At 45.0% G+C, this 13,107-nt stretch overlaps 1 protein-coding gene across 2 annotated transcripts in view; it reads right to left on the bottom strand.

The window, feature by feature from the left end:
• PES1 (pescadillo ribosomal biogenesis factor 1) overlaps positions 1 to 13,107 on the bottom strand; it is a 163,957-nt gene that overhangs the window by 69,736 nt on the left and 81,114 nt on the right. For both annotated transcript variants that reach the window (XM_086943192.1, XM_086943193.1), the window contains exons 7-10: positions 11,478 to 11,594; positions 10,882 to 10,956; positions 9,194 to 9,283; positions 5,075 to 5,205 (exon numbers count right to left, since the gene is read on the bottom strand). In XM_086943192.1, the coding sequence (XP_086799318.1) occupies positions 5,075 to 5,205; positions 9,194 to 9,283; positions 10,882 to 10,956; positions 11,478 to 11,594 (413 nt within the window). The remainder of the gene's footprint in view (positions 1 to 5,074; positions 5,206 to 9,193; positions 9,284 to 10,881; positions 10,957 to 11,477; positions 11,595 to 13,107) is intronic.

Below are 13,107 nucleotides of genomic sequence, written 5' to 3'. Positions count from 1 at the left end.
AAATGGAGACTGAAATACTGAGATGCAAGCTACATTTGTGGCTTTGAAGGTGGAACAGCAGAGAACTAAGGTAAAAAATAAATAAATACAAAAGCACTGGAAAGTAACCACTTTGCATTACCAAGACATCATGAAGGCACAAACTACATCTAGAGAAAATGAAGAGCATTCTCCACACCACAATGATCATCTCATGTCCCCCTACCCCCAAAAGGATAGAAATTCCAAAATAAAGTTCATTTTAGACTCAGCCTCCAATGATGAGGAGACTTGCAATCCGATCCTCTGTAGATCAATACACAACCAGAGATTGGTCCAAATACAAATTGCGATAATCTCCCTAGTGCCACATTTACTAATCACAGACCTCATTCTCCACTTGTGCTAATTACAAGTCACATCCACAAGCCAACATTTTAGAAATCAGAAACACAGCTCTGAAGCGACACTAATTTTGGTTGGTTGGCTTTAACAATTATTACCCCGTTAATAAAACGTTATAAATAAATAATATAGTCAAAATTGCTCAAAACATACAGCAACTTGTTTTTATTAAGTTTGTTTATTGAACCAAACAAGTGTGCAGTGTTACACGATGGATATCTTAACTATCCTTTTAATAAACTTCTACTACTCGGACAATAGAACGATAGTTCTCATTGTCACAAAGTTTATATAATGAACTTTTGTGATTCGTGTTTCAGGCGGACTTCTTTTGTTACTCCTTAAAGGATACCCTTCCTGTCTCTAAATGCAAGCCCTGAAAATCAGGGTGTGGCTAACTCTTGTCTTGTTATTTTTCCCCTCTGGGTTTTCAATCGTTAACATATATTGACAAGTTCTAAAACCTCAGTGTAACAGCTTGACATTTAAAGAATGGGATCCTCACCCAAGCCAGGCTTCAACGGACTTGGATCGGATTAAATTACGCAGTATTCTCTAAGTACTCCATTCTAATGGCCAGTGCCTCATCTGTGTATACCAGCTGTCCATCTTATTAATCACTCCCTGTAAGAGCAAAAGCATTCACTTTTAAGCGACTACCTTTCCAACTAGCTTGTACATTTTTCATTCGCAATAAGCAGTTATTTCCATGTCCCTGGTGATGGATGAGTTATCAAAGAATGTCCCAACTCTTAGTATCAGATTTAGCTTTTCCTTCTATGTCGTAAAAAAATCAGTATCTAATCCCTGCTTTCTATTTAAGATGTAGTTGAATTTCTGATCTATTGTTTTTGCTGTGCTTTCTCAGACGTTCATCTCTCTTCTCGATCAAATACAACCAATAGTCTGAAGCTCAGGGAACTAAGACATTGCTGTATACCAAGTTCTCTTTCCATGCGAGTAGCAAGCAGATTAGACTAAACCCTGAGAGAGAAAGGACACGCTAAACCAGGGGGTATTTATTTTTCACAGGAGCCTCAGGCACACTATTCATTCAATTTCTGTGGCCACTTGTTGTGTCGCCGGCTCGAACAAAAGACTCATTGCAGTGGCTTGCAGGTGCCTTAAAAGTGGCATTGCTACTACCAGTGTGCTTCAGTGATAAACCTCCGATTGTTCCCCGCAGCTATCGGCTACTAAAGAAGCACCGAGTCAAGTCATCTCCCCTAGCCGCACTTCTTTGTTGTGTCAAGGTGGACGCCTATTTACCCAATAGGCGTCCACCTTGACAGCTGTACACCAAACTCTCATTTGAAGGGATATCATTGAGCCCAATACCTTCTCCTGTCCTCAATGACCATGCAACTAGCCTTATCAACATTTGGGGGTTCGAAGCTCTGCAAGTATATTTTAAGGGGATGAATAAACACACAAACCACAAAACACTATCATAGTACATGGCCATTGAAGACTTACCAGGAGAGGCATTGATGCCAACTGTTGGGGGGACATGCTCTGCACATGCAAGGTTGGTTGCACACAAGAGTTTGGGGAGGAGGTACACTATGAAAAGGCAAAACATGCCTCAAAACCCGGTTCTCCAAATATTTTGCTAACCAACTACCCTTAAGACGCAGGCTATGCACATCTGTTTCATTGGTGCCACAGACGTCCTGGGTCAATATGGGTAGGTTTCTGGAATGGGTCCCCTCCATGCATGCTATGAGACATTAGAAACACAAGTTAGAGTTTTTTGGGCAAAGGCCCAGACAACATGGGGTATTGCTAGAGCAGCTACCTTGCAAATCAGGTTTTGCAAAGTACAATGACCCAATCTTTGAGCTGCGGATGCTTTTAACGTAGCCCTGAACTGCATATTAAAGACCAGGCTACCTAGGAAAACCAATAGGCAGTATACCAATAAGCCCATTGCCCCAGCTCTTCATCCTATTAACCCCCTTCTTCATCTTTCAGTCCCATAGGTAAAGGTATCAAATGAGGGAAGACCGCATAAAAGATTGGACAGACAATGCTGCAGGAATAGATAGTCACTGTAAGAAATTGGATTGCTGGTTGAGGGGGGTGAAACCCTACTCAAGTGGACCCACAATCCTGGTCAGGGTGAAGTCACAAGCAAACTCCCAAATCCACCTGTGATCAACCCTATGGTAGCTTGGCACAGAGCAACCAGGCTTGAATTAGAGGCAACGCGTTTAAATATTTGTACACAACTTCAAACTAGCACAGTGAAAACACCACAAAAAGGATCTCATCCTAGATTATAAAATACATTTTAAATAATAAAACAAGGCAAAAAAGACAACAATTCAATCAGAAAAACCAGTGATATGCAATTTTAAAGCTTTAGGTGGAAATAGCGATAAAAGCAAAAAGAACCAACTGAGGATATCTGGTCATGTTGGGCCGGGACAAAGACACAAGTTTAGGTCGACTGGGATGGAGCACAGGCCGACTACAGGGGCCCAAGTTATGCCCGCGAAACAAGAGTGCCATAACCCTGGTTGCGGAGCGTTGTGAGGTCCACTCAGAGGATGCCTCACACAGCCGAAATGATGCATCAGTTCAGAGGAGCGACAGGGCTGTGATGCGAAATCCTCGGAGGACTTGCGCTGCAGAGTTCAGTGTCGAGGAAGCGCCAAGCAGTAGAGGAGATGCATCGGTGCAGAGATGTGATGCGGAGTCCTGGCGCTGGGAAAAGTTCACACAGTAGAGGTGATGCGATGATCCTGCTCAAGTTTGCGCTGCGCAGCAGAGCAGATGCATAAGTTCTGCTGGGTCCACAGATTTGCTGGCAGATCACCTTCAAGTTCACACAGAGGTTGCAAGTCCAGTCCTTCTCATCCAGGTAGCAGCAGGACATGCAGTACTCCAGGGCAGCATTCCATGCAGCAGCACAACAGCCCTTCCTGGCATATTCTTCAACAGGTCCAGAAGAGTACTGAAGAGTTGGTGTCAGAGGTCCAAAATGTATACCTGATGTCTACTTTGAAATGGGGAAGCTTCTAGAGATTTCCCTTTAAAGTGCACGTTTCCTGCCTCCCATGGCTCCAGACTAACTACATGGGGGTATGTAATCCTATGTCTGAAGGCACGACACAGCCTATTCAAGTGTAAGTAGGGCTGTGCTGAGCTCCACCCTGCCAACATACCAGTGATGGCCTAAGCAGTCACACTCAAGTTCTCCACTGTGTGTGGCTGTCTAGAGGATTACACAAAGCCCAAATTCACCCAGGCATGTGACCCAGAAACAGGTTGCAAGCCCTAAATGGCTAAAGCAGGAACATGACAACTTTCTAAAAGTAGCTTTTTTTAAACTCATAACTTAAAATTCAACTTAACCAAAAGAGAGGTAACTGGTTACCTGCTTCCATTTGGAAATTATAGCTTACTGTATGTAATAAAGTGACTACAATGTTATCCTGCGGGAGAGGCAGGACTGGCAGTAGTGAGAAATGAATTTAGGAGTTTCACTACCAGGACATGTAGATCTTAGATGTACATGTCCTACTCTTTACATACACTGCACATTACTGTGGGCGGTTTGGGCCGACCCTAGGGGTGACTTGTATGTAGTAAAAAGGCAGGCTTAAGCATGGCAAAAGGTTTTTGTCAGGTGTAAATGTCAGTTTAAAACTGCGCACACAGGTTGCAAAGTCAGGCTTGATTCATGTGTAAAGCGCTACTTAAGTGAGTGGCACAATCAATGCTGAACGCCCTTTGGTAGCATTTAATTAACAAGCCATGTGTGAATGCAGTACCACTGTACTAGTGACTTCGAAGTGAATTAAGTAAATTAAAGAAGCTGATTGGGGATAGGCCAATGTTACCATGTTTTAAGGTGTTAGCACATGCACTTTAGCACTGGTTAGCAGTGGTTAAGAGCATAGAGCCCTTCTAAGGCTACCAAAAAAGAGATCAGACAAATATGGAGAAGTAAGGCAAAATGTTGGGGGGGGGGGGTGGGGGGCTAGAACACCCCTAAGGGTGTAGGGTCTAACAGTAACATGTTCTGTGGAGTCGCGCTGGCTTGCTATACAATATATCTATAGTCTACCATAATGCAAAAGTCTGACAATGAGAAGAATCTGTAAATGTCAAATCATTTCTACTTACTTGCTCTCTTTAGTTCCCTCTTAGATCAGTTATCAACAATATACTGTGACATGAAAGCAAGCATTTTTGTTAAGATCATGAAATTCACAAAACTTCCTCAGCATTCCCTCTCTCAAGATAGTATTGCTCTCCCTCAAAGAAAGAAGCCATACACTAAGCTCCCTCCACACCCTGCAAGTCTAAGGAATGTGCACTAACTCGAAAGGCAGAATTCCACATATAAATAATTGGGATACATAAAACTCAAACGAAAATTCCCCTCCTGGCCAAAGGAGGGCAGCACAAAACCAATATTACGATCCCTCCCAACAACGGAGGCATATTATAAACATATAAAGATCCTGTTCCAGCCACACTATAACGAAGATCCCATGCTCTGCTGCCTCATCTCCCTGCACAAGCCTCTCTCTCTCTCTCTCGTGACTGTTGGAAGTGCCAGCTTTATGACCTCTGACCTTACTGGCTCAGACACAAACCTGGAGTGGGTTCGTCAAATCCACTTTCTCTTTGCATAAGGGTATCTTTTCTATTTAACATATGTGCCAACACTTCTCACCTTATGACAAAAGCAAGAGGCTCACGGGGAACTTCTCGGTTCAAAAAGAACTTAAGGCCCTCAAAGAGCTTCTGCTGCTGCTCCAATTCCTGCTGCTCCTTTTGGCGTTCCTCTTTTTGCTCAGGGTTCTCCTACACAAATAAACAAATTGTAACACAAATGTGAATGGCCATGAATGGTGCATCTGTAGTTATTGGTAAGCAAGGCAATATTACTTAGACAGTAGCATAAAAACAGAGACCTTGTACACATGAAGGACAGCTATACAGTGCAGCACAAGTCAAGAGATGAGTGATTCTATGCAGAGCAGTAAAAGTACAGACACAGTATGTATGTAAAAATGTCACACAACCCAATACTGACCAGAACTATAACCGTGGTTAAATTGCCTTTACCTAATTTAAAAGTGTAATAAAAAAAAAGTACAGACACATTCTAAGTCCTTTCATGGCAGCAAATTGTAACCAAATGACAACTGACCTACCCACAAATTTCAACAAAAGAGCTTTTGGTGAATATCAGCGGAATACTTTAGTTGGTGGACCTTTACTCCTAGGGTTTTGCAACGCATAGTAGTGTATCCCAATGTAAATGGACAGTACAATTAGAATATATGTGGTAATGTGAGAAAGTGCCATCTTTCTTGCCTTGGTATGCCCCCACTTTTTTTTGAACTGCTGATGTACTTTGACTAAGTGTGCCCTGGGTCCCTGCCAACCAGGTACCCAGGGCCTGTGTTCCTTCCCTACAAAGAAAAGCTATGCTAAAACAAAAACACCCAATTGGCATCTCTGGCCACCTGTCAGCCCCTAGTAAATGGTACCCTAGGTACCCAGGGCATGGCGACCAGAGAAGACCTCTGAGGGCTGCAGCACTTATTGTGCCACCCTCAGGGGCCCTGTACCCTGACACCCACACACTGCCTTTGCAGGCTGAGTGCCTAAGTACAGAACTAAAGCAAGATTCGACATGGCACACATCCCCATGTGCCATGTCCACAGAACCCACTGCACTGGCATACTTCAGTCACCCCTCTAGCTGGGTGCCCTATGCCAGAGGTGAGGGCACCGGGGCACGCGCCCTGTGCCCCTACAGTACCCAGGGCCATTCCTGGGCACTGTAAGTGCAGTTGTGCCATTTAAGAGTATATGGTGCTGGGAGATCGTCATTACGAACTGCACAGCACCATAATGGCTACACTGAAGACTGACAAGTTTGGTATCAAACTTCTCAGCACATTAAACCTGCACTGATGCCAGTGTAGGATTTAATGTAAAATGCACAAGAGGGCATCTTAGAGATGCCCCCCAAAACTCGAACCTACGATCCACGTCTGGGCTGAGAGGCTGCAGAGGCTGCCACACAGCAGACATGTTGCTGGACCCTGGGTGGAGAGCCCCCCGCTCTCCTGGGCCTGCAACAATGCACATGCTGGGCGAGGTGATATGTCTCCTCACCCAGGATGGACAGGGGGGAAGCTTCAAAGGCATACCGCCTCCGAGAGCTTCTCCAGACCATTTGCTGTACCCAGCAACCAGCCCCCCAACAGGGCTACCCCCACCCTGGCGGGAAGACTGGCGGGAAAAACTATATCAGGAAGGGGGGTGTGCCAGCCTGTGCCAACTCCACCTCTCAGGTGGAGTAGGCGAGGTGAAGCACGACCCCGGCCATCTTGTAGATTGGGAGTCCTGCCAATCCCAGCTAGGCTCCTGCCCCCCTCCCACAGAAGAGGAGTAGGCTAGGGGGTGTACTCATCCCAGGACAGGGACCCATTGGTCCCTGCCCTTGCCCTACCTGTACCGCCCCTAAATTCAGTATTTAGGGGCTCCCTGAACCTTCGTTCCTTAGATCCCAATATCAAAAAGAAGAAAGAAGAAGATCAAGAAGACCCGCCGTGCAGCTGCTAACAACAGGACAACAACAACTGACTTGGCCCCAGCCCTACCGGCCTGTTGATCCTGGAACCTGCTCCTGCCTAAACCCAGCGACCTCCGCGGACAGCAAACTTGGGACACCCAGAGGACCTGCCTGCCTTGACCCTCTCGACGATTGGGACTCCCATCAGCAGAGGCTCCGTTGCAACAACCCACCTGGTGCCCACCAGGAAGCTTCGGACCAGCCCACTCTTCATCAGCCGAGCCCGGGCCGAGCCAACCCAAACCAATACCAGGAGGACGTCCCCCCGGCGACTGGGACCCGAAGTCCAGTGCCCAAAGACCCTCCTCGACGAACCAGCCGACGCCTGCAGACTCCGAACCAGGGGCCACCCCAACCGCGACCAGCCGAGGGTAAGCTTTTCTGACACCCAAAGACACCCCTGCACCCAAAGACACCCCTGCACCCGGCACCCTACAGCCCCCTGTGCCTCCCTTTGGGGTACCTACCTGTGCTCCAACATCCCAACTTACCTCTCGAAGTGCTGATCGCCCCTGGAGAGTCACCGTCCACGAGCTTGCAGCCTTTGTTCCTTTTTCAAGATCCTCATTGGATAATATTGAGCGCCCGACGGTTCAAAAGCATCCTGCACCCAGCCGCCCGAGTGCAGCTGGCTGTGACCTCTTTGCCCTATCATATTTACCCCCTTGCCCAGACCAAGTGACCAGGAGCCCAGAGCCGCGTGGCCTGCTAGCCAGCGAAGGCCCCCCGTTCCCTCATTGGATAACATTGGGCCTACCTCTGCACCCGGCCGCCCCGGAGCCGCTGGGACTGAACTAACTGTACTCACCTGACCCTGGGGGACCCCCGAGTCTATGCCCAGAACCCTAACTTCACCAACCAAGTACTCACCTGGAAACCGGTAATCCACTTACCTGCCATTGGATAACATGGACCCATTTTTGACTCGAAAATTTTCTTAAAGTGTGAAGTTTTGAAAACTGAAAATATTCCTATAAAATCAGCCAAAGTCCAAATTCGAAAATACTCACCTGTGATCAGGAGAGAAGCCAGTACTGTACCTTTCAGCCCAGTACTGAACCGCAAAAGTAATCCCTAGCTGGGTTACTAGTAACCTGTATTTTCTCCATAGGAACCCATTGTCTGTTTTTCTATGAAATTTCTTCTAAGGGTCTACTTTTGAAAACTGAAAATATTCGTTAAAAAACGTATGACATACTGAAACGCAATAACCTACCTGTTTTTAATTAAGCCCCCAGTGCTGGCCCTAGGAGACTAGTGCTGGGTTACAAAAGTAACGCGATCGTACTTCACCTGTAACCTGAATTTCCTCCCATTGAATAACATTGTGAGAATCACCTCGAAAAGTTTTTAAGTGTGAGCTGTTGAAACAGCTTTATATTCAGGAAAAATCATCACTGTAACTAAAACGTTTTTGATAATCTGGTTACAGCTTAGGTCCCAGGACTGAATCCAAGATCTAGTCCTGGAACTATCAAAGTAATCACTAAAGTAATCAACTGCACTTTCCTATGACAACCCATTGAGCTCAATGCTAGCGTGTGTTTCAGAACTGTATTGCTATTAGCTAACCTGTGATTATTGTGTGTACAAACTTATTGCTCCTCTGCAAAGTATTTACCTGAGAGTACTCGTATCTCAAAAAGTATATTTTTATAACTGTTGGTTCAAAATATAAAACAACTATATCTAAAGATATAATAACAATTGGCCTGGACTTCAGTTCTTGAGTGTGTGAAACCTTTTGCTGAGTGTGTACAACAAATGCTTTACACTGCCCTCTGGTACGGCCTTACTGCTCGACCAAGCTACCACTTTGGAGAGTAAGGTCAGTTCTGACTTTAACCTCTGTTAAACCTTGGTGGTTTGTGGACTCTATACACACTGTACTGCCTTATTGTCCAGTATAGAGCCACCTTCTCACAGGTAACAACTGCAGAACATTACTAGTTGAGAAACATTACTTGGACAAACATGAAGCAAAATATTAAAGAGTGAGTGATAGCAGCAAAGGTTGAAGACAATTGCAAAGAAGAGAAAGTCTGGAGAAAGTACACACTGAGCAACTTCTGTAATAACACCCAAACACTAATCACAGACTATTTCAAATCAAAAGACAATCACATTGGAGGACCACTACAGCAATCAGGCATAATTTCTAGGTGAGGCAGTTAAAGTTCGAAACCAACAACAATTCCTCACCATATCAGCAGGAAACTCATCTACTTCCACGTCATCTTCAGTACTTGGCACCATGACTCGGGACAGGCTGGCACTGAGTGCGGACAGTTTCTGCACAGATATAAAACTTGAAGACTTAGAAAGACTACAGGAGATAAATATATATATATATATATATGACTGACGAAGGCGTACCGCCGAAACGAGTCTATTCTTTGATCTTTTGTGCAAATAAGTCCGACTTGGATTGAACCCCCCCCCCGCGAGTGCATTTCTATTTGGTTGATAGATATATATGTATATATCCTTTCCACGAGTGCTGGTAGTGGAGAAGCACTGTCGGCGGGCGGTCCGAGCCGGGCACCAGCGGTCCCAATAAATTCTTTTCAAAAATCACCTCGATTGGAAGTGATAGCCCGGACACCTCTTCTGTGCAATAAATGATAGATTTAATGGCAATAACAATTGCCATTAAATCTATCATTTATTGCACAGAAGAGGTGTACGGGCTATCATTTCCAATCGAGGTGATTTTTGAAAAGAATATATATAGCACACTCTTCCGATTTCACGAAAGTAATGGGCGCACACTCGCTGCCTTTCCACAATTGTTTTAATCAATTTTTACAGCTTGGAAACAAACAAACCGATCAACGCGTTTCAGTGCTCCTGGCACCTTGCTCACGATCTACTAGGGGCTGACAGGTGGCGATCGTGAGCAAGGTGCCAGGAGCACTGAAACGCGTTGATCGGTTTGTTTGTTTCCAAGCTGTAAAAATTGATTAAAACAATTGTGGAAAGGCAGCGAGTGTGCGCCCATTACTTTCGTGAAATCGGAAGAGTGTGCTATATTGAACGGCGAGGTTCCGCCGTAGGGAAACGCACCCACATTGAGCGCTCGCAGTGGCTGGGAAAACAGGAACCGGCGTGTGAAGAATATATATATATATATATATATATATATATATATATATATATATATATATATATTTTGAATTAATCCATTCCTTGCCACAGCCATCTTCTCACAACATGGGTTTACACCTTAGAGACAAAGATAGTGTTTCTCTCGCCATACCCCATGCTCGGTCTCCCTCACTTTTCACCACCATCCTTTTCCCTCCTTCTGGCCTTCCACATGGCTCTTGCACCACCCTACACACTGTTTCAAATGAAATTGGTTTCCTTAGTGTGCATTCCTTTCACCATGCACACCAAGCCGCAGATCCCTTCACTGCCTGCACAGCATGGCTGGATTCCACACTGTGGCAGATGCAGGCAGAAAAAAAGCTGGGGAACAGCTTTTTTGGGGGTTGGGGGTGTGGCAGGGGTGAAAGCGAGAGAATGAGGGGTAGAAGGAATAGAATTAAAGGAAAAAATAAGGTGGGCTGCACTTCTGGGTGGTGCCCCCCACAACCAAAGAAATGGTGACGGTTGTGCTCTCCTCTTAAATCAAAGAAATGCCCCTCCCACCCCCCACCAAAAATAAGAATGAAGAGGATTAATTGAGTAGGAGGGGTTTTCACCACGGGACAGGCACAAAACATGCAGTGCGTCCTGCGGTGAATGGTCAGCATGCCGTTTTAGTACAGCATGCTCACTGTTGAGGTATGTCATACATTAATTGGAGGGGTAGAAAGAGGGCGGGGGGTAGAAAGAGGTACAATCTGGCTACTCACATCAACAGCAAGTATGTATTTTTCACTAACCTCCAGGTAAGCCTCTGAATCCATGGCGTAATTTCCTTCATCGGATTTGGGGTTGTCTTCAGATTGTCCTTCCAGCTACAGAAAGCAGAGGGATACAGTGAAGAGAGGGTAAGAAAGTGATGGAGAGTGGGGGGTCGGAGGGGGAAGAGTTATGGGGACAAAATAAGCAGCAAGAAGAGGGTGCTTCAAAATGAGGGGAGAAAGAGAAGGCAAGGCAGGAAGGAAGATAGGACACAAGATCTGCATGTTTCAAAAAGATAGGAGCTAATGGGCAAGAGATAAGCACAATTATTGTGGGGTAGTGGCAAGCAGAAAATGCTGAAAAGACAGTAGGTGACGGAAAGGGGCAGACAGGCATAAGCAAGCAGTCGTCGTGGGTGCAGGGAAGCCGGTGTGGTAGGACAAAAGGGAAGCCATAAATCGAGATTGAGTTATACAGATATGCAGATGCTTGGGAAACTTACAGGCAAGTAGCAGCCAATGTGCGGTGCAAAAGACATACAGCAATAAAGAGAGTTACAGTCCCAGGCAGGCAGAGCCTAAAAGGGGCAGGCAAATATCATGTGGCTTGGCAGAGATCTGGAAAAAAACCTAACCTTTGGAGGGTAATGAAGATTTAGTGTTTGATACAGACGAAAATTTACAAATCCCAACAGCGTTGTATAGAATTCCGTGAAGGTTGCCATGACCCTGTAGTCCACATCGGTTGGATGCTGAAAAAGTATGAGAAAGAGCATCAGAAACTTGGGTTCTTTTAAAGTAGACAGAAAAGTTCTCAAAGAGATGCATACCCAGAACAGAGAACCTACATAGAGAGAGGTCTGTTCAGAAGGAAAAATGTTCACAGACTGGAAAAGCATATGATTGGGAACAAAATATACCATCAATGGGTATGCAAAGCAGGTATGAAGATTTTATATTGCATATCATTTACATTACTGGAACAGGCTTCAAGACATCATTCAGATCCAGCATCTAACTGTGGCTTCCAATTAATTACAATAGGATCATTTACAATATCTGTTGGTGCAGGAGACGTTTTAGAATGTGCTATACAGGTTAAGAGAAGAAAAAGAACAATTGATGGACAGAATGCAGAACAATGTTATATTTTCACCCCAGTACAGAGATCTGGTCCTAATTCCATCGTTGTTTTGCTCACCATGCAATTCCAGTTTGGACCCAGCCATATGCAAATCAGTCTTGTTACAGGTTAAGAGAGCACAACAACTAGCATTAGGAAAGTTTTGTACAGAAGTAGAGTACTTTCCAAAACTACAACAGGCAGTCCATGCGGCTGTTGAGATGTGCATAGAAATGCACAATTTTCTAAAACTGTAAGTCACAAACATTTGGTGAAAGATCTGCCTTCTCTGGCCTGGATACCTCCATGAAGCAGAATATGGGACAGATTGGTGTCCATTCTGGGTGGCTAAAAGGTGACTGACCTTAGAAGTTAAGAAATTGAACACAGTTTATGCTATTACAAAGAGGTGCAGTATTTATAGCAACCCTGCTAATTGTAACGGGGAGTCTTAGTCCCAGGTGAAAATGTGCACCTTTAAGCACTGGGAAAAGGAAACAACTCATCGCTGGGCCTCAAGGTTATCCTACCCGCTTCAAAATATGCATGGCTTCTACCTTCACTGAAATACCCTTGCTGGATCTTTGAGATCTATCTAGCAATAACCAATGGGTAATCTGCTTATCTGCTTGTTACAGCTGACGTCCCAAAGTTAGGACCACATAGCTGGGGGAGTAGTTGGGGGGGCGGGACATTATTTGGGTTGTTTGCCATGGTTTTGCCCCAGAGGGTACCAACATTGGCCTAGCTGATATAATAACACCCTGCATTGAAGGCAAATAATTGCAGAACACTATGTGTGGAGCAGCATGATTTGTTAGTTCATGTTACCGCTGCTCACGCACAGCTGCGCCCAAGGCTGAAATCAGCTATGGGAACCCAAGGAACCTTGACAAATGTTTTCTTCCTTCCTCCAGAACAATCACAACGTGAGTAAGAAAATGGCAGAAGTTCTAGTCTTGGCATGTAAAATTCTGCGAGGGCCTGTGACTCTTTAATATGCATCTAAACTCACTACAGAATTGCTGGTTAATGGAGTGTGGAGTTTAGAATATTGTCAATAATATGCAGCTGGTATTTACGCTATCGAGCAACTATGTAGATAGGTCCAAAAAGCTTCTTATTACTGTCACATCAAAGGA

The sequence above is a fragment of the Lissotriton vulgaris genome, chromosome 11 (genome assembly GCF_964263255.1).
Source record: "Lissotriton vulgaris chromosome 11, aLisVul1.2, whole genome shotgun sequence".
Taxonomy (NCBI): domain Eukaryota; kingdom Metazoa; phylum Chordata; class Amphibia; order Caudata; family Salamandridae; genus Lissotriton; species Lissotriton vulgaris.
Note: the sequence above shows the minus strand (reverse complement) of the source record. Positions and strands in the feature narration are given on the sequence as shown.